Source organism: Aptenodytes forsteri, unplaced genomic scaffold (assembly GCF_000699145.1).
Source record: "Aptenodytes forsteri isolate BGI_AS27 unplaced genomic scaffold, ASM69914v1 Scaffold296, whole genome shotgun sequence".
In the NCBI taxonomy this organism is placed as follows: Eukaryota; Metazoa; Chordata; class Aves; order Sphenisciformes; family Spheniscidae; genus Aptenodytes; species Aptenodytes forsteri.
This window is the reverse complement of record NW_008796181.1, coordinates 677835-702793: the sequence shown is the minus strand read 5'-3', so window position 1 is coordinate 702793 and position 24959 is coordinate 677835. Positions and strand designations below refer to the sequence as shown.

The 24959-nt window shown below is 45.8% G+C and overlaps 1 protein-coding gene across 1 annotated transcript in view; it reads left to right on the top strand.

Annotated features, from left to right (window-relative positions):
- The window catches only part of ACVR2B (activin A receptor type 2B), a 99343-nt gene that overhangs the window by 69117 nt on the left and 5267 nt on the right, over nt 1-24959 (top strand). The window contains exons 2-8 of the mRNA XM_019474259.1: nt 11254-11461; nt 15167-15276; nt 16638-16789; nt 17914-18057; nt 19153-19296; nt 20193-20341; nt 23974-24088. Of these exons, the coding sequence (XP_019329804.1) occupies nt 11254-11461; nt 15167-15276; nt 16638-16789; nt 17914-18057; nt 19153-19296; nt 20193-20341; nt 23974-24088 (1022 nt within the window). The remainder of the gene's footprint in view (nt 1-11253; nt 11462-15166; nt 15277-16637; nt 16790-17913; nt 18058-19152; nt 19297-20192; nt 20342-23973; nt 24089-24959) is intronic.

Below are 24959 nucleotides of genomic sequence, written 5' to 3'. Positions count from 1 at the left end.
CAGAGTTTCAACACTCTGGGACAAACTGCTCAGAAACATTTTTATTTCAAAGTGGAATCCGGACGCTGGTGAGTGCATGTAATTAAGATGAAAGCTAATAGGTGACTTTATTCCACCACCCCCACCACCCCCCCTTACATAATATCTCTTCAGCATCTCTTTTATAACTTGTCTTTAGAGAATCACTGTAGTTATCCAGCCGTTTCTTCCGTGCCTTTCATTATTGTAACAGAAACAATCACTGGAAATTGCATGATGGTATTGGATTGTGCTACATTCCTTCCTCAGGTCATTTGACGGTAGCTTTTTTCAATAGACCCAAAGGAGAAAGGTACATTTCTGTAAACACAAGACAAGTCCTAGATACGCTGTAGCCACCTGGGAGAAAACTCCATTGTAAAAGAGGCTTTTAAAATTGCTCATGTGGGATTTGCCATTAAGAGCGTAAAGACGGGAGAAATGGACTTCTGATTCAGCTGACAACTTGCTTCTCATCCTCCAAAGAATTTTAGGAATGTCTTTACTTCCTTTTGGAGGGCTTAAGGCTAGTGTGTGATTGCAAGGGCTAGAGAGTTGCTTTTCTTCCTGCCTCTCTTCTCTTTCAGGCTAGGTTCAGCCACCTTCTCATGCTTTGACTGAAGCTTGTTAACTCTTGAAATACCAGTGTACACTGGCAAAGAGGCTTTTAAGTCAGTGGTTTCTTCTTTTGCAAAACTTGAATGATTTGAAGATCTAGGATGTAATGTAAAAGATGTAGCTTGCTTCAAGGAGTTGTCAAGTGTTTTCATACATACTGCTGTGGGCTGAACTGAGGAAGCTCTAATTGGGATGTGGTAATGCATGCTTGTCCTTCGTCAGTGTAACACTGGCTGTAAATTCTGCTAGCGCTTGTTTGTGCAATGTACTTCGACCGTATTCTTACTCTTTGAGCTGAAATGCACCAGGGCGTCAGAGCATCGGCAGTTGCTCCCACGCTGGCGAATGCGGGTCGGACTGGCAGCTAAAATTTGCGCATTTTATTCTCCAGAACATGGGGAAATATGGGAATTTTGTCATATTGTGTTTTGATGAGAATGGTCTTTGCCCGAAAGGACTTAATTACCCATCAAAACATTGAACCCTCAAGCATGCTGTAGGGAGCCATGGGCTTTGCTGCAACTCAGGGCTCTACGTAAAGAGCTGCGCAAGCATCCCCCAGATAGTCCTGCAGTGTTTCTTCTTGCTGAAGCCCTTGGTTCCTCTGAAGCAGAAGTTTGGCTTTCTCAGGTGAATAAAGTAGAGACCCCAGTTGGGATCAGCTAGCAAACGTCCATCGTCACACTAGAACTGAGGGTTGAACTTACACGTCTGGTAAGATTTTCTCTCGGCCACTGCCACCCCTTCAGCTGGCTGGCAAGAAGCAGCTCAATGCCTGTAAAGCCATGGAGTAGCAGAAAGGTAATCTTAGAAACCTGATTTCTAGATAGGGAGAATCTTCTTCTACTGACAGAGTTATCAGATTAATTCTTCTCTGGGTTTCCCACTTGCTCCTGTAATCTGCTGGTTAAGTGAGTCATCTCTATGGTGTATTTGAATTTTGGTCAATGATGGAGTTTAAAACAGTGATTTTGAGCCCTGTCCCACAGTTCAGAGTGATTGTGCTTTTTAATTTCCTTTCTTCTTCCATCCTGCTGAGAAAACTGCCCAACTCTGAGCTTTGATTGTTCAAGTGGAAGAGGGTGACAAGAAGACAAACAAACATCATTTAGTTCTTGGGGGCACGCTTTCCTGATGCTTGACCTTTTGGACTTCCAACATCTTCTTGTCCATTTACATGCATTACAGTTTTTCCAATTACCAGTGAATTAAATTTGGAATTGTGGTATTTGGAAATGTCAAGCAGAATCAATAGAAAAGCACTTGGGGCCCAATCTTAGTAGACTCAGCACATTTTAAAGCATATTTGAAATGTCCCTGCTGATAAATCTCAGAGGACCACATGTAGATTATGAATTGAGGTGCTGCTGTTTGGGTACTGAAGCTCTCTGTGGCTTGCCAGGTGGGCTGTGGTGTGTTAGACACATCAGTCTCTCCCTGGAGAAGACCTTAGAAATCAGGAGCTCTGAAAGACATTTCCGCTGGTGGCAGCGGCATGGGAGGATGAGGACGGTGGGATGGAGCAGGCACACGTGAAAGAGCTGGGAAAGGTATTGCTGTTCCTTAAATCTCTGCACTCCACAAGGAGATGCTCCCGTGTCCTCATCTCTTTGCCTGGAAGGAAATTTCTTTTGTAGGCTTGCTTTGAAAGCTTTTCAAAACTTCGCTCTGTGTGTGTGGGAATATTTACGAACATACGTGATTTCACTTCCTCCTCCCATGCTCTTTGGAGACCTCATGCTGGCTCCCGAGGAGAACGGGAGAGAACAAGTGATTATGCTTTAAATGTCATTTCAGAATTTGCTGCATATTTTACTTAGTGATTTGTGGCATCTGGTCAAAATCTGCCCTCCATTTGATTTTTAGGAATGTAGTTAGAAATATCTTAATCTTGTCATTAAACTCTAATATTTTCTGTCACTGAGGCCGCAAAGTTTGCGGGCTGAGACAACCTTCTCGGCAGCTTATTTGCACAGTGCTTAGCCCATGAGGGTCCATTTTTCATGCCAGAGGGTAGTCATTGCTGTTACAAGCCAAATAAATGGTCTGCTTAATGCTTTTATAAATGCACACCTCAAATTTGAGGGGGGGAAAAAAAAAATCTAAATAACTATATGCTTGTTCGAAAACACGTGGTCTGAGGGAAAACACAACCTCTCCTCTGTGGAAGTCCTATATGGAGCAAGGCACGTTCTCGGTGGTGTGGCGGAAAGGCAGTGAGGAGGTGCCTCCTAATGAGCAAGGGTGGATGGAGGAGCGGTTGGCATTCGCCTGCTATGCTTGTGGCAGAGGTCCTGCAGGAGGTGGCGCCCTTGGGGACAGTCACACATGGATAGACAGCATCTCAGCATCTCGGGAAGTTTGGCTGGGCAGTCTGCAGCTTCACGTTTTCTCCTCCACCCCACACCGCGTGCAGGCAGGCGGTCGATGGCGGGGCCTTTTTTTGGATGCGTAACTTTCTGTTCGTCAAGGCTGACTTGATTTTGTTTTTATCCTCTTGGGTGTAGCGGAGGAGTGTGTATCCGTATTAAAAAAAAAAAAAAAAAAAAGAAAAAGAAATTGGGCCTTTTTTGTGTGTTATTACTAATCTGGTTTGAGCTCTGCTGTCCAAATTGCCTCGTTTGTGACCCAAAGTGCATTTAAACATGAACTGCAGAAGCACCATGGCATTAAATGCTTTTGATTGATCTCCCTGATGGTTTTATTAAAGAACTAAAACCTTTTTTTGGGGAGACAGATACAGTTAGCGATGCAAAGGGAGAAGTCTAATTATGTTTTGGCTTTGTCCTTAACCGAAATGCTACAAAATAGGGTTTTTCTAATGGATAACTAAAATGATCTCTTCTTTAAATAAAATATAGAAATGACCAGCTGAGTTCAAGTCAAAAATGCACTGCTTCCAAAAATTGATTAACTGCTGGCAACATTTCTGTCCTGCTGCACACCAGTCCAGCCGGTGACCTGGCCAAACCTCCTTGGATCGCTCTGCCTGGCCAGAGGAATGATTTACTAAACCTTTTCCTGAGTGATCCTCCCCTTTGGGCCAAGAGATTAATCTCATCAGCTCTGTGTGTGTGTGTGTGTGTGTACACTCAGTATTTCACTAAATCGAATAACGCTGTCATCTCACTCAGCTCCGTCTTCCCTAAACAGGAATCTGCCTGGTTTTATGGATTTGTAAGGAGCTGGGATGCTGCATGTCCTTCTCTGGATCCTTCTTCTATCCACCCTATTCCACTTAAAATACCAGGGAAATTATTCAGAAGAATTAAACCTTTATTGCATCCTTTCCCCGAGCTGGTACTAATGACTTTTAAAACATGCTCCCTATATTTTACAAAACAGGTTTTACTAGCAGTTTGGGGGAAAATTGTAATGAAGCTCTAATTCTTTTGAATAATTTCCTTGTTATCTTTTACTGAGTTAAGCCCAAGTTAAAAAAGAGATATATGGGGGGGGGGGGGGTGCTACACAGATGTCCGTGGAAGCTGTGAAGCGTGAGTCATGGTGTGAATATAGAAGCCCTGAGTTGTCATCCCTGGTGAGCAGGGAGGATGTATTTCTTAATATTAAAGTTCCTTTTTTAATTTTAAAAGAAAATGACTTAAAGCCTCCTGTCCTTTTGAGACTGGTTGTCAATGGCATCATTGCAGGTTACCATGGCAATATATGCTGAGATAATAGATTAACAGCCATTGATTGACTAGAAAACTTAGAGCTCTTTTATCGTGGGATATGCTGAATGTATTGACAGAAAACAAAATTCAAAGTAATATCCTCCCTTGGCGTTACACCCTTGCTGTTCTCGGTGCTGCATGGGCCCGGTTTTACCTGATCTGGCTTAAGAACCAAAACATTTTGAAATAGTCAATCCTTTACCAGGTTTTTTAATAAGCCAGGGCACTGCCCATCCCTGCATCCAGCTGGCTGGAAGGGGCAAGCCCTGGGTATTTGATGGCTCCGTGCCTGGGTGTACGCTGGCCATGGGGGTCCCCAAAGGTGGGGTGAAGTTTTGGCTTGAGAAGGGGGGTCATTTCTGTTACATGGGGCTCGTTTCTGTTACGTGGGGCTCTGCCGTTTCAAGGCTTTTGTGAAAGAACGGGGGATACAAGCAACGAGTCTTTAAATCATGTACAGTTACATACTTAACCACAGATGTCATTGCTAGTTTGATGCTTTGCCTAAAAACGTATTTAGACCCTATTATTTAAGTACAGCAGGAATGAAATCACTCCGCTTGGGGAATAAATGCTGGAGCAACACTTACTAATTGCGGATTCATTATCGGCTCTGTAGAGATGCAGATGGGTGGTCTCTCTAGAGCAACATTTTCCAAACTTTCCCAGTTGCAAGCCTTCCTCTGGCTTGATTTTGGGAGCCAAAATGCTAGCAATAACTATTTTAATGTCTTAATTTGCGGTCCTGCACATAACTTCTGGGCAGGTTTCTGGGAGAGGGAGAGCTGGGGGGCAGCAGCCCTCTTTCCCTGCCTTTCCCTCCCCACCAATGCCTCCCAGTGTGCTCTACACATGCTTAGATCGTGGTCCCCCCACTGAAGGATGTGCTAAAATTCAGCCCTGGGTTCGTAGGTGGCTGATTTAGCATCCCTGCAGGTGCTGAGCAATGGGAAGGGGCGGGCACGAGCTGATGCTGAAGTGGCTGATCCCAGCAGATGCTGCGCTGCAAGGTGAGTGCCCAGCAGCCTCTTATTTCCCAGCTCTGCTGAACCATGCCGTGGTTTGAGGGATAGCTCTTGAAAACAAACCCAAACCTCAAACAAAGGGCCCGACTTTCATAATCACACATGCAAGAATGCATCCGCAGTTGCTTAATTGCTACATGCAATTACCCTCCAAATTAGAGGGCAATTACCCCAATTCAGTGTACAATCTGTCATTTTATATTATAAAATTACATGTACAAATAGCTATATAGGGACATAACTAAGTGTTTGCAAATAACTTCAGCTGCATACACAGTTTCATGTATAAAGCCCGGTGGTTTTGACAGTTAGGCAAACAGACTGTCTGGTAAATCACTCAGTGTTTATGCAGACTATTTTGACACATCCCATCTTTTCATATATACTTTCATTTTAGGTTTTAAAAAGGGGACAGGCAGAGATAAAGAGCTGAGATTTATAGCAGCCTTCAGCCTTGGGGAAGATATTCCCTACATATCTAATTATGAGTAAGGAGCCCAGCGACTGCTAACACCTAGACCTGGAGTTGCTACACTGGATCTTGGTTATAATTTAGCAGCTGTTGGATAATGACACAGCCTCAGTGATCTGTCGGCAGCTCCAAATCAGAAGAGCAGAGTTTAGTCTCAGATCAGCAGCAAGGTCCCATGCCTCAGCAGCCTGAAGTCCTTCAGTTCAAGAGGACCCTTTTTAATGAGCTCCCTCTGTGCCTCGCAACTCCCAAGTAGAGGAGAGAGGTCTTCCCATGTTGCACGGTGTTTCGACTGCTCTTCCCATCATTACGTGCCTCGGATAGGTGCTGGGGGTCTTGCTTGGCAAAATCCTAGTGATGCTTCAGTCATCTGGAGCAGAAAATTGACCCAAAGGAATTGACATAATGATAGTTTCTCAGGACTAAGGTCAAAAAGTTGACTTTCACCCCAAAAATGGGTGGTGGTGGGTAGCCTCCCTCTGCCTTCATGATGTGTTGGGAGTTATTTGGGCTTGGTGGTGTTTTGTGTAAAGGTATTTGTGTGCTGCTTTTGTTTGAGGAAGGTGTTGAGAGAAGCCACTCTGCGTCATCCCCAAAGTGCTGGGTGGATGCGGTGGGATGCCAGAAACCCATCTGCTCCTACAAAGCCTAATTCTTCCTTAGACTTTGATTTCAAACAGGACTTCAGACTTTATTCCTTAAATGACTGTTTGTGGATCGTGGTATTAAAACGTTTATCGTTTTTGCCCGGCTGCTGACACGAGGCTCTCTTCCATGGAGAGAACTGAGGCTGATAGCAGGCTGCGCTGCTGGAGATGCCATGCTCCGGCCCGATGTGCGTGCTCCTGGTTTGCTTTCTCAGCGTTTTCTGCAAAGCGCTGCCTATGCAACGAGGCAGTTCTGCCTGTGGTAGTTTCTGCAGCCATGGTTGAAACATCTCCTCTGTAAAACGCATACATGTGGCAGGGGCCAGCAGATCCCACCTGCGTTTGTACCTCTTGCCTGTACGTAATGGGAGTCCCTGCTGGGTAGGAAACAGCTTTTTTTCCAACTTTTGCTTTGTGGCTGGCAGAGTTGGGTTAGGTGGGAGGGGAATGAGGGCCCAATGAATTAAAGCAAGTTCCGACAGCAATCTTCCAACACTTGCTTAGCAGATGTTTTAGATCTCATTACACCAAGGCCCTGTTGACTTTCTGCCAGAAGCTAAGCATGGGTGTCCTTACCAGGCAATGCCACCAAATGAAGGAGGTCAGGAGCTTTCCTACCGCATGCCAATGCTGGCATGAGGGAGATGGCAAGAGCATCGCAGGGAGAGAAGGGCACGACCAGGGACACACGCACAGCCCCTTTAGTCCAGCTCAAGCTGTGGCTTGTGACTGAACGCAAACACTTTTATTTCAGGAAAAGCTTTTTGTTGCCAAAATTAATCCTGTCCCTTCCCTCAGCTGCTCAGGTTTGGTTCAACACCTCCCTTGAGCCAGGTCGTGCTGCTGTGGGTTGAGGGAAGCCCACTCAAGTCCAACCCAGCCCTCGTTGCGCTAATGCATCAGCTGTGTACGGTGGAAGGAGACAAGCGCTTCCTGCACCCATTTTGGGGCAATACCCTCCGATTTTTCTTGCAACTTGAAATGAGAAGCAGGACATGCCTTGATCTGTGCCTCTCCCACCTGTGTTGCTCTGCAGAAGTGTCCAGCTCGGTGTTTCTTACAGACCTCCAGTGGCCTTGGGGGAACGGGCACTTCCATACCCATTGCCCAAGGGGGAAACAAGAGGCAGGAAAAACTACATGGCTTCCCGGAGATGCAGGAGCAGAGCTCAGATTTCCTCCACTTAGTCACCATCACCCCACCATTCTCCCTCAAAGGGACAAAACCTAGTTTCAGTTCCCGCTCCCTCCATTCAGTTGAGGGTTTTAACACAGCGAGTGCAGATAAAGCAGTTAGCTACAAACTTTGGTCTCTGCGTGATCCATTACAGAGCAAGGTGTGAGTGTTTCTTGATGAGCTAAAGCAGCAGGTGAATTAACACCCAGTCCTGGAGCCGTGCCCCTTCCTGCTGAGACCATCTTGGGCACAAAAAAAAGGGTTTCTTGCAGTCCTGAGCACCCAGCAGGATCAGGATCCTTACCAAATGGCTTTTTAAAAAGATCTGAAAGCAGGTAGCAAACGTGCAGGTTTTTAAAGCGTCTCCTTAATGCAAGCATCCTTAGGAGGTGTTTTGAGGAAAACATACATGTATTTAGTCATCCAAAACTTTATACATGCTTTTATTCAATTCATCTAAACTTTGACAGCAGGGGAAAAACTGCGAAAGGCCTTTTTTCTGGCGCAGTTGCTGTTTGCTGAGTTGGGTTTGCGTGTTTGCAAGCAGATCTTAGTCTTCAGCTGAAACTTGTTCCAGAAAAGACAACTGTCTTGGGGGAAGGGAGCCTGGGCTCAGCACAGGATTTAGCAGACTCGGTTTGCTGGTCCCAGAGCCGATACAGCTCCTGCTTCACATCTTTTTAACATTCCTTTTTCAAAGCACAGTGGAAACATCAAATCTCACTGCAGCTTTGTGCATTGCATTGGCCCTCGTTGCAGGTGGAGAAAACAGAGGCTACACAATATTGCTCGAGGTTACAGACAGAGGTGGCTGAGCCAGGATTAGATTTTGGGGCTGTTTCCCAGGCAAATGGTTCATTAAACCTTCCTGCTTTCTGGGAGATGGGGTTGGGGAGGGAGAGGAAATTTCCATCTAGAGCAGAAGTGAGATTTGGTTTGGGATGATGGAAATGATATTACAAAATGTATTTCAAGGACTGAACCAGAAGATGACAGTGAGTATTAGCTGTTAGGTATCAGCTGGAAGCCATGTGAAGTATTACAATGAAGCTAAGATATTTACTCATTCCTTTATAAATAAAAAGATATTGCCTTCCCCGCACACAAGACAATGCTCCTTCACTTTCCTGCTGATTTAACCAGTATTTAGCAAAAATGCTTAGTCTGCCCTAACAAAGCGTGGTGTAAGTATCAAGAGAACAAATATCAAGGCTTTAACAAGGAGTGTCAATATTGACACTGTTCTGTGTTGAGGGATATTGGTAGGTTGTTTTTATTATAGTAAGCAACTTGTCAGAGGAAGACTCAGATGGAGCTTTGCAAGTGCCGATAAAACCTGCAGGTGCTATTGAAATTGAGCTCTTGTTTGTGTGTGCTTTGAATATAATTTCCAGTTTCAGAAGTCAGCTTTATGACTTTCTCATACCCCTCCTCCCTTTCAGTCTCTCCCACGATGCAGATTAAACATTCTTCCCAAAAAAGAGTTATTGAAGGATTGAACACCTCTTCAACTTGCGAAGAGATCTTCCTAGTCTGATGTGTTTGCTCCGTACCATGAAGATTACCCATCGCTGAGTCCAGGTGTCAGTATCAGGAGCAGGCTGGACACATCACCCCTAGCTTGTGCAGAAACTATGGTTTCTCCTGCAACCTTCTTGCAGTTCCACTTCTGCTCCATACCAGGTCATCTGCACCCCTTGCTTGAGTTGATAGCAGAAGGTTGATTCCCTACAGCAGATCAGGCTACATGCAATAGCTTGAATGCAATCTCTAGCTCAAGCGCCGTCTCTAAAGTGCTCTCCATGCACTGTGAAATTGGAGGTGAATCCTGCCACCGGGTAACAGCTTGGAGACTTGGCAACTTGAGGAGCTGCAGGCTGTGGAAAGGCAGGTCAGGCTTCCCCCGGCATCCTGCTCACTTGGGACAAGTCGTTTAATCTTGGCGTGTTGGATCTTCAGTTGGGAGTAATACTCCCTTCTCTGGCTGGGTGTTGCGAGGGTACTTACATCAGTAGTGGATGGGTGTTCAGGTATGGAAACGATGAAGCTACAGAAGGTATCCTGGGCCTGGAGCTGGTGCCTGTGCCCAGGCTGGGTGTTTCCTCTGCCGACTGTAAGCCACTCGCTGTTCAGTGTCTTAAGAAGACTAAATTGCATCACCTTGTAGAGACCTTTCAGAAGTGGCTGGTTTGCCATGTTGAGTGGGAATCACAGGCTGGGTTGCATTTAGATTGTCCAGACGTGGCCCTGACTGCCTTAATCTCAACATTAAAGGTTGCACAGCCTTTGGAGAAGATAGGCATGAAAGCACTGCAAAATTTTCCAGCCAGAAACTTAGTTCTGCGTTTTGCAAAGGTCTGGCTATTCTGGGAGCGCAGCACTTTCATTTCGCCATCCTGCGGGACACATTCATGTTTTCTACCCAGTTGTCAACACATTTTATTGGGATACCTACATTTTCCATGATTGCAATCCATCAAAATAACAGCCAGGTCTGACCTTGCCTTGGGTTGGGTAATCCCAAAGAGAGATGGCTGCAGGGCATCTAGGATTTACAAAATCACGAGCTTCATGGTACCTTTTCTGGGTGTCTGCTTATATGTCGTATGTTTGTTTCATTCTTCTTCTCATTTTAAACTAATCCTCAAAATGCCACAAAGCAGAATATTTCCAAATGAAGAGAGGATTTCTAAGGCTTAGGACAAAACAGGTCACCTGCAGATATCAGTGTTCCCTTACTTGACTCTGTTTTTAATGGATGTGTCTGTAATCATGTTTCGGTTCTGTGCCATGGTGGCCATGTGGGAACTGTTTCACTTGGGGCAGTAGGAACCCCTCGGTCCTTTGGTACAAGGCTCTAATGGGGGAAAGACCCACAGGCTATGGAGACTCCTTGGTTTGTGGTGGCCAAACGTCTGTTTGGGGTGGCCAGAGTTGTTCAGGGAATGGAGTTGCTTTTTGCTGAAGGTCTTGCTTGGGTGGAGAGGCAGCATGAGCCATGTCAACCACAGCTAAAAACATGGCATTTATCGTATGGAGACTTACCCAAATAAGCCTGAACTGGGATCTAAGTGAGGAATAGGCACTGGTCTGGCCCTCCTCTGCAGGATGAATATTATCTATTCTCAGTTACATCCTACCCACGTAAGAAACCATTTATTTTTAGGTGGTGTTTCCCAAAATAGTGGTGGAGAGGGAGGGTAACTCCGTTGTATGACATCACAACAAGCGGCAAGTAGCACCCCAGGAGGTCGCCTTTCCTAAACAGGGTTTCTGTGGTTAGAAAATACTGTTTATGGGTTGCCTTGAACATCCCCCTGTTAGGGTCCTGTGGCTGAAGCACTGGCCAGAGGAGACCTGGGGGGGGTCTCAGCTGGGCTCTTGACCTCACCATGAGCTCCTGTTGTGAGCCTAGACAAACCTGACCTCTCTGTTCCCCACCTCACACCAGCAAAGGAGATTAACCCTCCACACCATGCTGAAGCTCACGTCGATGAGCTGCTTAGCTCCCAGGGAGGCAAACATATACATCACCTAAAGCAAAGCCACGTGGAGATGCGTCTCCCGGGATCTGTTTCTGATTTTGCCTGAACGTACTTGGGGTTTGAATTTTGCTTCAGGACCAGGCCATGGGGAGGCTGAGACAAGGGAATGCATTTACTACAACGCCAACTGGGAGTTGGAGAAGACCAACCAGAGCGGCGTGGAGCGTTGCGAGGGGGAGAAGGACAAGCGGCTCCACTGCTACGCCTCCTGGAGAAACAACTCAGGCTCCATTGAGCTGGTGAAGAAAGGCTGCTGGTTAGACGACTTCAACTGTTATGACAGGTAATAGCCTAACTGTTTCTTCTGAATGCAGATTTAATTGTTTCTCTAAATGCAAAGGCTCATGATTTTTGCATCGAGGAAAAGAAAGCAAGTCCAAGTCAATTGGCCCATTCATCCCCTGTAATTACTTCTGTTGCTAATGCAGCTCTCAGAATTGTCACTTACCTGCTTTGACTTTCTAAATAGAAGCTGCAAAAGGCACTTTTAGGGTTTTTTTGTTGTGTGTGTTTTTTTTTTTTTCCCCGTTAGCAAAGCTTTGATAATTCTGGCATGCGTTGGAAAAACGTGTCCTGTACCATCAAATGAAGAGCAATATGTTCTTCCAAGAGCATTTGGCGATACAAAGGAAAACTTGGAATCATTTGGAGCTCTCTAGAAAAGCACAGATATCTGGGGGTGGTTAGAGGTTGAGATATTTTGGCGTTGGTGATGCTGCAAAAAGTTTCACTGTTCTTCGGCTGAATTAAGAGACGGGCCAGGAGAAAGAGTGGGGCAGCAAAAGCATTACGCGTGTTTGTGTGTCGCTGCCTGTAGCGAGCTGAAAAGGAAAGAGGTTTTGTAGTACGAAGGCTCCAGCCTCATTAAGTAGCTGGGAAAATAAACTAGTCTTTTCTCATTCCCCTTGATGCAATTCTACAGAGGGGAAAAGAATTACAGCTACAGAAAATAGCCCTCTGAAGTTTCACAGTTTAAAAGGACAATGCTCAGTAGCTCAGGACTCAGTGTTTCTGTTAAAAAAACCCCAGTGACCAACCGACCAACCTAAACCCAACCCTTTCAATAAGGATTAATAGTACATAAAATTCAAGGATTTGCCTTGGTATAACACCAATGTCGGTTGATCTCACCTTTGTGCAATTCCCAGCCGTGCATCTTCGTAGCCTCTCATTCCAAAAGTTTCAGGACATCAGGTCCTAAACCGTAGGGCTTAAGCTGGGACTAGATTTGTCCCATGGCTGGAGAGTTTTATCCCTTCAGCGCTGTATGCTATCCCTGCTTTTGTGCCCGTTGTCTTAGCTTATGCTGACTGTGAGTCGTTCCTCATCTTCCTTCTATTATTAGCGCTGGGGTTACTTTCCCACCACACCTATTCCCTTGCCAGTTGCGTAGCCAAGCTCTATATATAGTTAAATTTTTATTCTTTCCCGATAAATCAATCCTCCTTGGCCCATTAGTCATCTTAATGCCGATCCTTCTGAGAACAGAAGGTCACTCTAGTTTCCTACTTCCAAGCAGAAGTGTTTACTGTAAACAGATTTCTCCTTTCAGTGCCTGCTTTTGTATACAGTGACACTTGTATTGTCACTGAGTGTCTCTGTGCAGGGATGTAGTGGTTCTTAAACTTTGTCATAATGTGTTGCTCTGTTACAACAGTAAAAAGTTTCCAGGGCTCCTCACAAGCCTTTTTGCAGCCCTGGGGTTGAGCATCCATTATCCTGCAGCCTGGTTCTTCAAAGCTGCGGTTCCAGGGCAAAGCTAAAAGATCTTCTGAGAATTAACAAACAGTGCAAGTGTTGAAAGCAACATTTGAAAGAAAGGTTGGCTTTAATTAAATAATGGCTGTTTAAATTGAGTCTTTTTTTTTTTTCTTCCTTTGAGTGCCCTCGTCAGTCTTTCATACAGCAAAAATGGCTAAAAAGATGATTTTTCGATTGACAGTGCTGTGCTGATGCCCTTTCTGTCTCTGCCTTCAGCACCTTTGGATGCTGAGCTCCTGGGTGCAGCCTCGGGAGATGCACCTGTACCTGTATCTGCAACAGTGTCCCCTGCGTGCAGGGCATGGTCCTATTCTGCCAGGCTGCAGCTCCTCTCCTAGCGCAGGCAGCACGTGCTGGTCCATGCCGAGCGCTGCCTCCTTGTCGCGGGAAGGTGAAAAATTCAGGAGTGCAAGGGTTGGGACGTTGAGGGTGATGGCTCCTTACTCTCTTCTTTATCGTAAGGAGACAAGAACGTGGCATATGTACATTTAAGGCTGTAGGAAAAAGGTAGTGTTTAAAAATCGACTTGTGTGCTCTTCGTTTATTTACACGGCCCCACCGGAGAGGTCGTGTTCACGTTCCCTTGAAGAGCACGTGAACCACTACGAAACGTGCCCTCGCTGCCATAGAAAAATGTGTCATTCTCTCCCGCTGTCTCATTTGTAATATTTGCTAAGTATAACATGTCATATGTACCTGGACGGCTGCCCTGAGTGCACACCAACTCAAAGACAGGGATAATGAATTGCAGATGTGGAGCAGGCTGTTTTCACTCATTAGCTTGATTTCTTAACCAACAGACTTAGCAAAGGATGTGTTTTCTATTGAAGACTCCAATACTGATGCTGTTAAATCCAAACGGCTTGTTATCTGATTTCACGAAAAAGCATCTGGAAACATTGCTTAACTTGTTGAAACATCTTTGTTCATTTGAATAAGTCAAATAGCTGCTTTTTTTCTTTGAAGTTTAAAAAAATAAAAGCCTGAGAAACAAACCAAGTGCTTCCCAGCTGAGACCTTGCAGGAGACATTTCGGCTGTAGCCGCTTTTTTTTCCCCAGAAGGAATAAAGCACTGAAAACTACCCTGTCTTATGATTGAAGAGAGCCCTTTCCATGCTTCTCATGGCAGTATGTCAGTGATATCACAGAAAGGGAGGCTTGGCATGGGTTCATAAATGAGTAATAATGTCAAACACATATGATTGTTTTGCTACTTCCTCCGAGTGGTCGAAGGAAGGAAGTTATGCATATAATTTAGCTGGGCTTCAGGAAATAGTTTGATACAGTTCTCTGCGGAGAGCAGCTCTGCAACCCTAATAGCTAAAAGCAGAGGGTAACGTAGCAAAAGGTGGCAGGGAAGGGAAGCAGGCATTTAAGAAAGAGAAAGAAATGGCTGCTAGAGCACTGCAAAAATCACTGCATGTCTCTTTTGGCATTGATCTGTGGGAGAGGGAGGATGTGTGGAAGTGGAGTTGGTCTGATCCATGGAAGTCCCCTAACGCCTTGCACAGTGTGGAAGGAAACCTCAGTGCTGAGAAGGCTGTAGCGCTACCTGGATAAGAGGCGAATATGAAAAATGAGAGCTGCAACCTGATTTTCTTCAAGGCTTTTGTGGAGGAATAAGTTTTTTAAAGGAGAAAGAGATGGCACTTGAAAATTAAACTTAAAAATAAACAAAACAAAACCTGCAGCCTTCCTCCTGCCTGCAGCAGGAACTGTTGTTGCTGCTGGTGTCTGGTGCCCTTCTAGTGCGTATAGTGATGCTCAAGGCTGTGAGAGCAGTCTTAGCTCAGCCCTTATCATACATGCTTTATGGCACAATCTTTAATTGCGTGATCAAATACTCCTCTCCCCTGGTGGCATACATACAGGCTGTGGGAAAGACGCTGCTCAGGGAAGGAGGCATCTCTCCATCGTTTTTCTACTTCTTGTTCAGTTAGCGGCGGCGGCTGTTATTTATTACTCGCCATCTAATGCCTTTGGTACATATGGAAGCATTTGTTTCCTTTACGGTCTTTTCAAGGACCTTTGCTATCCACTGGGGTATTTGAGTGCCAAGTTGTTTTCTGTAAGTGGAGACTGCCGATCTGTGCAGCGCAGCAGCAGGAGAAGGCGCGTGAAGACGACGATTCGGGGCAGGTCGGCTCCCAAAGACAAGAGGCAGGAGCTGGCTGACGTTGTTTTTTCTCTTCCCTTCATTGCCGTGTCTGTCCCTCCCTGACGCAGGCAGGAGTGCGTAGCCACAGAAGAAAACCCTCAAGTGTTTTTCTGCTGCTGCGAGGGCAACTATTGCAATGAGAAATTTACCCATTTGCCTGAAGTCACCGGCCCAGAAGGTGAGTGACTGGGTGGATGGGGAGTTGGGGTCTCTTCCTCTAGACCTAGTTTGTGATGACTTTGAGTTGTTGGATGTTGAGCAAAAAAATACATCCGACAGGACACAAAGTACCGTTTTGGTTACAAAGTCCAGAAATCCTTCTGCTGGGATTCTTCAAGAATAGTTTTTTAATGTTGTTTCACTCTGTGGGTAAAGTGTGTTGGACCAACACCTCGTATACCATCAGTAAGGATTAGGTTTTCTTTATGGTGGATGTTCACAGTGGGTTCTTACAAAACAAAATCCCACACAAGGGGAAGAGGGCGGCGTGATTTATACAATATGGGTCAACTCAAACTCTTAAAAGGTATTTGACACCTTTGTTAATTTTCATAGGTCATAGGTCTCCAAATATCTTGGGCATCAAGGATTCTTGCATTTGATTGGTCTTGCCTTGGTCTGGGGATTGAAAGGGAATGGGAATGTGCGTCAGCTTTCAGAGTTTGTAGATATATTTCAAGGAAGAAAAGTAATAGCAGGTCCTTCTTCAGAGGCTAATAGAAAAATTACGATTCTTTTAGTTGTAGGCTTGCTAAAGTGTCATTCAATAAAAATTATTAAAGCAGGTGGATCTTTTCCTTAGGATGGTTTCTTTTGCTATCAACTACCTGCATTTACTGAGATGTTCCAGTAGACCATTATCAGATTTTCCTGGGCTTTCCTGTTAGGTTTTAAATTGTTTACATGGGTTTTATTATCTCCTGTTATTAATGTACCCGTAGCAACCTAGTAGCAAATATTCTTTCTCTCACAGTTTTTTGTTTAATTTGGCAAGTCTTGCTATTTTTTCCTTCCCTGTCTCCAACATAGCAACATGGCTCCATTTAGTATTCCCATTGTTTGTGTCTCAACTGCACTGATGTAATTTGGAACAAGAACTACTGTGGGAGTAGTGCATTTGATTGTGGCTCCGGCAGCATTTTACTAAAAACTGACATCTTGTCAATCACCGTAAAAGGCAAAGCAACGCTGTGAGGGATTTCGTGCTCGCTTAATACATTCGGAAGGGTTAAGAGGAGGAAATTTTCTGCTTTTACGTATCCCAGCAAGAAATACCCACCTTAAATAAAGGTCAGATGGAGGCTCGGCTTGCAAAGTGTGGTTTGGACCATTGTAACTCCATTACTAATAGCCATATGGAAAAGAGTAAACCGCAGAGCCTTATGAATACTGTTGGATGTGACAGGACATGCCACTAAGCAGTGTCAACTTTGGAGTAAAAGGAAGGATGGGGTTTGGTTGTATCTGGATGTACAGCTGACAGCGCTGTTGCGTGCCTGAAGAGTCCTTTCCCTCATTTACCCTGCTCTTTTCTCGCAGTCATCTATGAGCCGCCGCCTCCAACACCCTCCCTGCTCAACATCCTGGTGTACTCGCTGCTCCCCATCGCTGTCCTCTCCATGGCCATCCTCTTGGCCTTCTGGATGTACCGTCACCGCAAGCCTCCCTACGGGCACGTAGACATTAATGAGGTGAGGGAGTCGCTCCTCTTTATTTGGACCTTACAAAAGGCACAGAGGCTGCTCAGTATACGTTCACATCCACTTTTGCTTCACTCTTTTCAGGAGGCCTAACTTTTCTTCTCTATCTTTTTGAAGTTGGTGGTACTGTTGGCCTCCGTGGTGGTGTTAGCATACCCTGTGAGGCTGATGAGTTTAGACGGGGTTATCACCATGTCCGAGATTCCTAAGGGATGGAGTTACACAGCCCTGCTTGGTGGCTACCCTTCCTCCCAAACTCTCAAACCCGTTGCCTGATTTCAGCCAACTTTGCAGAGGAGCAGAGATCAGAAAGATGATAAAGTTCCTACCAGCTTTATGGGGTGAGGAGAGATGCTTTCCCTGTTGAAGCTCAGTTTTTATGAGCCATCAGAGAATGCATGCAGGAGGTCATCCTCATGGCCCAAAGCCATTGGGAACTGGTCCTTGCTGGCTCCGCTGTGCCCTGAGCCTTCTGGTTTCTTCTGAAGGGCCGAGCAGCTACCTCTCCCTCCCTCCTCTGCCCATTACAGCCCATACCGTGAACCTTTCCCATCTGAAAGCAGATAGGACAGAGCTCCAACCCCACGCGTCCTGCGGGGTTGCGTTGTTCTCCTGGACAAATGCAGAGTTTAAACAGATACGATCTTTATGATGCTGACAGACCTGTTTACTGCCCATTGCTAGGGTTATGTGAAACACGCCTAATGAAGTGCAAAGCAGTGGGAGGTTTTAGGTGTAGTTGGCTGTTGGGTCACAAAGATCAAAAAGTTCCTACTTTTGGCAGGAGGTAGCCTTGAGGTCATCGGTGTTTTACAGCCCAAAATAGCTCTTGCTTTGAAAACATAGGAGAATTCAGGTTTTGACAGAGGATGGCAGGCAGTAGTTCGACACACAGAGTGACACTTGGAGGCGTAGATTGTTATATACAAATACCCTACAAGGCAAGACAGGGAATTTTGGGCTGCTCTTGCTGCAAACAGTACATCTAAATAATTTGTATTAAATAAAATGTCACTTCTTTACGCCTCTTTCCCCATATGCAATCTCTCCATTCCTCCCCTCTCTTTGTTTTACAGTCCAGCTTCAGCTGGTGACAATGTTTTTCTCTTGTGCAGGACCCCGGCCCGCCACCCCCTTCTCCCCTCGTTGGCCTAAAGCCTCTGCAGCTCTTGGAGATCAAGGCGAGGGGACGCTTTGGCTGCGTGTGGAAGGCTCAGCTGATGAATGACTACGTAGCAGTGAAAATCTTCCCTATTCAGGTGAGAAGGGCATTGCATTAGGTTCTCACTCGCTGGGCTTCCTCACTGCTGCTGAGAAGCTCTAAGTGCCTATGGAGGTGTTTTTAAGACCATAACAAAGATGCATTTGGACTCTTCTGCTGGAGGAAAAAGTTCAAGGACCTTCCCTTCCTACACTTTTCTCCGTGTTCTCTCATTAACAAATGCTTTCTGTAGTAGTAGTTGTTGCAAGAAGGGCAAAAACAAGCACATTTTGAAATCTACAGGGTATTTTAACTTCGCTGCAAATGTCCGTGTTGTTAAAGTCCAGTGAGGCAGCAGCTGCAATGCCCAAAGTACACACAAAGGACCAAAGCCCTGGCTTTGTGTGTCCTGCCTGGGTAGATTATAAATCCAGACCCGAACCCAGCGAACAGTTTACAGCTTACAGAGGCAGAGCCCCGGTGCTGTGAAAGCTAATTGCACTGCAGCATTTCTGTCAGCTCACGTCTTCTGCTCTAGGAAACCTCTGAACACTCCTGACTTGACTCTAGGAATTGCAGATGGAAAGAGAAAAGCAGTCAAAAGTCAAATGAAAGAAGAATGACTGAAACATCTTTGTGCTTCTCTGCTATCTCTTTCTTCGTTAATTTTTCGCCCCGTATTTGTTGTCATAGCGTTGCTAAAGGAGATTTGCACATCTTCTGTCCAAGCCAGCTGTGACCTACTAGTAAATATTCAATAGAGCCTAGATTAGATTTTGCAATTGTAACAATTACAGCTACAGTGCAGATCTGGGTGCTGCATGCACAGGCTTTTTTCTTGCAAGCTTCCTTAGGAAATCTTGACAAATCTTATTTCTCAGTGAGGTTGGGTTTGGATTCCTCCTCCCTCCCCACACATGTGCTTTAGGAATAGCTGAGGATAATTTTGGAGAAGGGAGACTGAGAACAGCAACTTCCAGTCTTTCTCCAGCATCTACCCTTTAGGAAAACATCCTCATTTTGAAGGGATTCATCACATCCAAACTCCAGAGGATGATATTAAGAGGAACGTGAGCAGCTCTGACTGAGCTGAAGGAGCTGTTTGCTTTAAAGGGAAGCGTGATCTTTGATGGTGCGTTTCTCCCTGCTTTAGGATAAGCAATCTTGGCAGAGCGAGAGGGAGATTTTCAATACTCCTGGCATGAAGCATGAAAACCTTTTGCAATTTATCGCAGCAGAGAAAAGAGGGACAAACCTAGAGACAGAGCTCTGGCTGATCACAGCTTTCCACGACAAGGTAATGTATTATTGCACGTACATTTTGGGAAGGCAGAGAGGCAGCTGGTGGTGAAGCAGCAGGATTTGGTGTCTGATGTTCTCCCAGAAGCTCCCCTATAATCTATCCAGTCCCTGGTGAGCCATGGCTTAGTGGTAGTGGAGGACTGCTCCTGCTCCTCTCATTCAAAGGCTCTTCCTTTAGCTTTCAAGGCTTTCTTACACAAACATAGGATTAATAAAGGTGGGACTTGGGGGGGGAGAGAGGCACAAAAGGCCACAGGCTCATGTATGTGGTGGTCACCATCTCTTAACGTGCGTAGATGAGCACGTGGGAGCCAGGGGTCGCAGACCATCGCAGTCCCAACTCACCCCTTGCAGACGGGCTCCGTGTTTGCTTTTGAAGCTTGGGGCATATCTCCCGTTTCATGGATTGCTTTAGTTATCAAACATGACTAACACTTAAAATAAAACAAACACGCACAAATCCAGGGTTGAGCCAGCAGCGTTATCCCTCTGTTTAATCCAAGGTCTACTGAGTCAATCATTGCCACAACCAGCTGATACGATGCATCATCTTCTTGCATGGAAGGCTTTCCCCTTTGTTAGGTTAGATGAATTGCTCTATTTTGAGATGGTTTTGTCCCTTCCTTACCTCCCTCCCCTTCCCTGGCAGATTAGTAGACTCCTTTTAGACATTCAGATATTTTCTGTGCTGTCAAGGGCTGAGGACTCATGAATGCTTCTGGATTTTATTTCTTCTTCTTTTTTACTTTTGCTAGTGATTTTTTCCCCCCTATTAAATCAAGGTTCAAATTTCTCAGGCACTCATTAAAATCATTTTCTAAACTGATGAGTTGGCACATCTGTCACGTAGCAGAGTCTGCGATTAAGAACATACGATGTCCTGTTTCGCAGGGCTCTCTGACGGATTACCTGAAGGGCAATATTATCAGCTGGAATGAGCTCTGCCATGTTGCAGAAACAATGGCCCGTGGCTTGTCCTACCTTCATGAAGATGTCCCTTGGTGCAAAGGTGAAGGACACAAACCTGCCATAGCACACAGGTACGGCCTCTTTCGTTAACGCCATTCAAGTGCTGTGTTCAAATGTTCACAACCTCTTTGAAATGATGCTGTTGAATGGAGGAGGAGATTGTGCTTTTAGGAAGTAAATGCCTTTTAACCGAACAAATCCTGTGCTAAGACAAGAATTTTTTCCAACCACATATGAAATGTGAAGGGAAAGTAAGTGTCTTGTCCGTGAAACAGTCAGTATGGTTGGTAGTTGTTTATGGCAAATGTCTGAAGGGTAGGTGCTTCCCTCTTCCATCAACTCTTCTCTTGACATGTAGTGGGAAGGGAAATCTGGTTGCTGCAGAACCGCTCTTTGAAAGGACTGTGCTTGATAAATCACATTATAATCCGTGTATTTCTATGGCCGTACCAAGATTTGGACCCTATTTTTCCCTAAGTGTTTTAGACTGGTAACTCCACTGCCTGTCTTCCCACAGAGCTTTTGATCATTAGGCAAGAAATGGAGAAACTGTAGAAATGCAGAAAATGGCTGCTATTTATTTTTCACTGTAGTTTTATAGTGCCCAAATTGTGCCAGGATGCTTATGAGAGACACCAGAGCAGGCACTACGGTGCCTCTGAGACCTCTTGGCACACGCTTCAACCCATCTGGGTGGCAGCACCGTGGGGACAGCGGGAATCCAGAAAGCAGAGGGTTAAACCGTCCTTATCACAACAATACTTGTTTTAGCCCTTCTCTGCAGTCCCACATTGCTTGCCCTGGACTAAAGCATCGCTACGGAGCAGTTTGCTAGTGGCACGGCAGGAGGGGGGAGTTTTCCAGAAGGGATTTACGTGGGCTACACGCCGTAATCCGCGGCCGTACTCCCCCGCCACCCACCGCATTTCATCTAGGAGGGACTTAAACCCCACGTCCAGCTGCAGCAATTTGTACCCGCTCTAGCGGGGCCGTCTTCATGTACGGCAAGATAATCCCTGTTTTTGTAAGGGTGTCCCTGCCCCCAAAACAACCCCCCTCCCTGAACCTGAAAGTTTCTGAGAGCTGGGGGCTGTTGAAAGAGCCTGCAGCTGCCTTTGTGCTGCTCCTGGAGCTGACCCCTGTGTCCCTGACATTTGTCCCTGTGGAATAAAGGCAGTGGTTTATACATGAAAATTCCTGAGGGTGGGGAACAGAGAAAGGCTATAGAAAGGCTTTAAAGCAACAGATCGTGCTCATTAGCGTCCCCATCCATTTAGCAAATGATAAAAGATGGAGAATGCACCATTTGTGTGAATCTAGCACATACCTACGGAAGAGGGATTTCAGGACACGGGGGATTTCCCTTGCATTGCCCCACTCCTTTTAGTTTTATTTTTGTTTTAAAAGAAAACACCAAATAAATCTTAAATCTGGGAGGGGGGGTATTTTTGAATGGCTTCACACATGTTCAAAGATGCTGGAGTTGCCAGGTGGGATTCCCCAAGTCACTGCTGGGCAGGGGTTCAGCTAACTCCTTACTGGCCCTTGGCGCTACAAGGAGGATTAAGGTTATGGGATCGCTTGTTGGTGCGAAAGTGCCCCCACGTGGAAGCTGAAAATAAAATCTCTGGTGTCTGAATTGAGTTAACGCACCCGTCGTTCATTGTCCGCTCGCTCTCTTATTCCCTAGTTTGAAGCATTACACAGAAAAAGATACTTTCTTCTTTTCAGGCCACTTTCCTTTATCAGTGACCATTTTAGGATGGTCTAATGCATACAGCGTTAGTGGGAATTCTACTTGGCATGGATATGTTTGCATTGCAGCTCACACTTGCCAGTTCAAGGTGGTTTGTGGAAGGAAGAAAAGCATGGAAAAATGGGGAAATGTACGGAAATAGGAGAAAAAAAGGAAGCACAAAGGGAAATCCCTGCGTCACGTATCAAGATGTAGTAGTTAACTGTTGCATGCCCAAAGGGCAGTGTAGGTGAACAACAGCAGCAAATGCTTACAGTAATACTGGTTTACATCTCGCTTCACTTTGGAAACATATCGTTCAGGCAGACTCTCTAATAATTTCTGTGTGGTCCTCGCTGTGCACTGTTTTGCAAAAATCTCGTGCGCAATCTGTACCATCCTGGAGGGCATAATCCCCTAACGCTGACTGAGCAAAGGAGTTTATCTACGTCATTAGATGATGGCTGTTTTCTAAGCCTGTGGAGAAACTGCTATAGCATGGAAACAGTCAGTCTCTAAGACGACAGGTATTAGGTAAATGGAGTTTTTCTGTGTAACGGAGGGGTACAAATGTTTTGCAGGCTCTGCAAAACTGTACTGTGTCCCTAGAAACCCCGTGTGTCCCCTTGAGGTGATGGAGGCTGGTTTCTGTTGGGGTTTCCTGGCTGTATGATGCTCTCCAACTTCACACCCGCTTCCCCTGTCTTAATCCTCGAGCCAGAAATGCCCATCATGCTGTGTTTAGCTTAGAAAGGAAAAATCCTTTCTTCTGATTTTTTAAGCTCAGAATCAGGGGCTGGGTGGTACAGGATGATTTTTGCTTGTGGTGCTTTGAGCTGGTGCTCTGGCATCCGAGGCCGCGGCGAGCAGCCCTTCTCTATGGTCCAGCAGTTTCTCTCTTCCCAAAGAATTTTGACAGGTCTCTCTAGTGCGGAACAATTGTATCTGCCCTCATTAATTATTTTGTGCAGGCCTGCAATGTCCTGCAATCAGCAGGGTCACCGAGTGAATTGATGATAGGGAAATTATAATGCTGAGCATACAGGACAATTGCCATCTGCTGTCTAAGGTCTGTAATTTAATTGCATTGCCAAACATTCCTTTTCAGATGAAAATGCGGGAAACCAGGGGAACAGGGCTCAACTGGTTAGGCATCTCAACCCTCCTCCACCCCGCCTTTCCAGCCCCTGCAGATTTACCTGAGCTGCCCTGAAACAATCCTGCTGCAGCACAGGACTGACACAAACGTCCCCTTAAAGCCACCTTCAAGCACAGACCCACCATCCCTACTGCAAATGCTTACACCTGCCCGTCAGCTGCCCGGTCCCATCCCGACAGCTCGTCTGAGTGTGGGCTTACCCCCTCCCCTGCTTGCTTTCCAGCCCTCCAAATTCTCCGGGGAAGATCGGTCCAGCAATTAAAACCTAAGTGTAATAGATGACTATGGCAAAAGTCTGTTGAAGTGTGTAGTCAGGGTGAACAGAGTCCCACCGGCATCTGCTAATTTCCAGAAAGATCTAATTTTGTAGGTAGGAGCAAACATCCTTACTAGGATAAAGAGTAAATTCACCTCCTTAACCTGTCTTGCATTTGTTGTTGGGAGTGAGAAATGTAAGAAGTGCCCAGAGGTGGGGGTCCACAGCTGGTGCTCAGAGCAAGAAATGGTGCCTTATAGTGCCTGCTCTAATTAAAACACCCCCTTCATATCACTCCTTGCTTTTCTTTTGAGGTTAATTCACCGTAGACTTCAGCTGACTCTGTGCTGGGCAGCACAGGGCTGCTTGGTTGTGTTTTAGGGATGCGGGCAGCGAGGAGCAGCCGAATTTGCCAGCACTGGCTGTGCCGGGGAAGGAAAGGAGCTGATTTACTGGGGGCTGCTGAGCCTATAGACTTACAACGTGTTGCAGTGTGATTTAGATGTGTGCCATAATAAACCCTTCCCAAACTTGCTTCTTGGCTTGTCCGTAGGGACTTCAAGAGTAAAAATGTCTTGCTGAAGAACGACTTGACGGCAGTGCTAGCCGATTTTGGACTAGCTGTACGGTTTGAACCTGGAAAACCTCCAGGGGACACTCATGGACAGGTAATCATTATCTTTAAAATAACATTTTAAAAAGTAGGGCTTGCCATAGCTCCTTGGAAGTGGGGGGTAGTTTGTATAGATGCATTTAATTCTCTTCGAGATACGTATTTTCCATAAAAGCTTGTGCTCAGACATAAATTCCAGGAGCTGCTTTGATCTGGGTGAGCAGGGAAAGTGCTCGGACCCTCCCGACGGCTGTGCAGGTGGAATGCCTCTGGCCCTGGGGGCAGGCGGCTTCTTCCTTCAAACACGGGACTTGCTGACTCTTTATTGTCTTGGTATTAAATATTAATACTCCTAAAATTATTTATTTATTTTTAAGAATTCAGCCAGGCTGGCTGCTTGGGTGACCTTTAGCAACGGCAGGTCTTGCGAGCTGGCTGTGCGCTGCGTAAACAATTTACTACGTTTTTATGGGTTCGTAATTTTCTGCCTTTGCGTTGCGGCGAGTGGCCCCTCGTTCTGCTCTCGTGCTGGGGCACAGCAAGGCCAGCATCCCCACCGTGTGCCTCCGGGCTTTTTTGAATGCCCGTCTCCAGTGCAGGCTCCCTTTTTACCTTTATCTCCGACGGAGTGAATACTTTTCTGGGTTAGCACCCCCCGCTTTCCTCATTTTTGCCCTCTTTTTGGGGGCTTTTCCAGTATTTTCCATGCCTTTTCATGTCCTGGCTTCCCCCTGTCCTCACTGCCTCAGGTAACAGCAAGAACAGATGAGAGTTTCCTAAAGAAAAATATTAAAAGCATTTCGATTCCCATGTTAAAAAGGTGGGTTTTTCCTTGCTCTGCTCTCCACCCTCCTACATTATGGGCTATAATTCTGCCACGTATATAACCACAGCCACATGAGGAGCTCGGTATGGCTCTGCCTGGA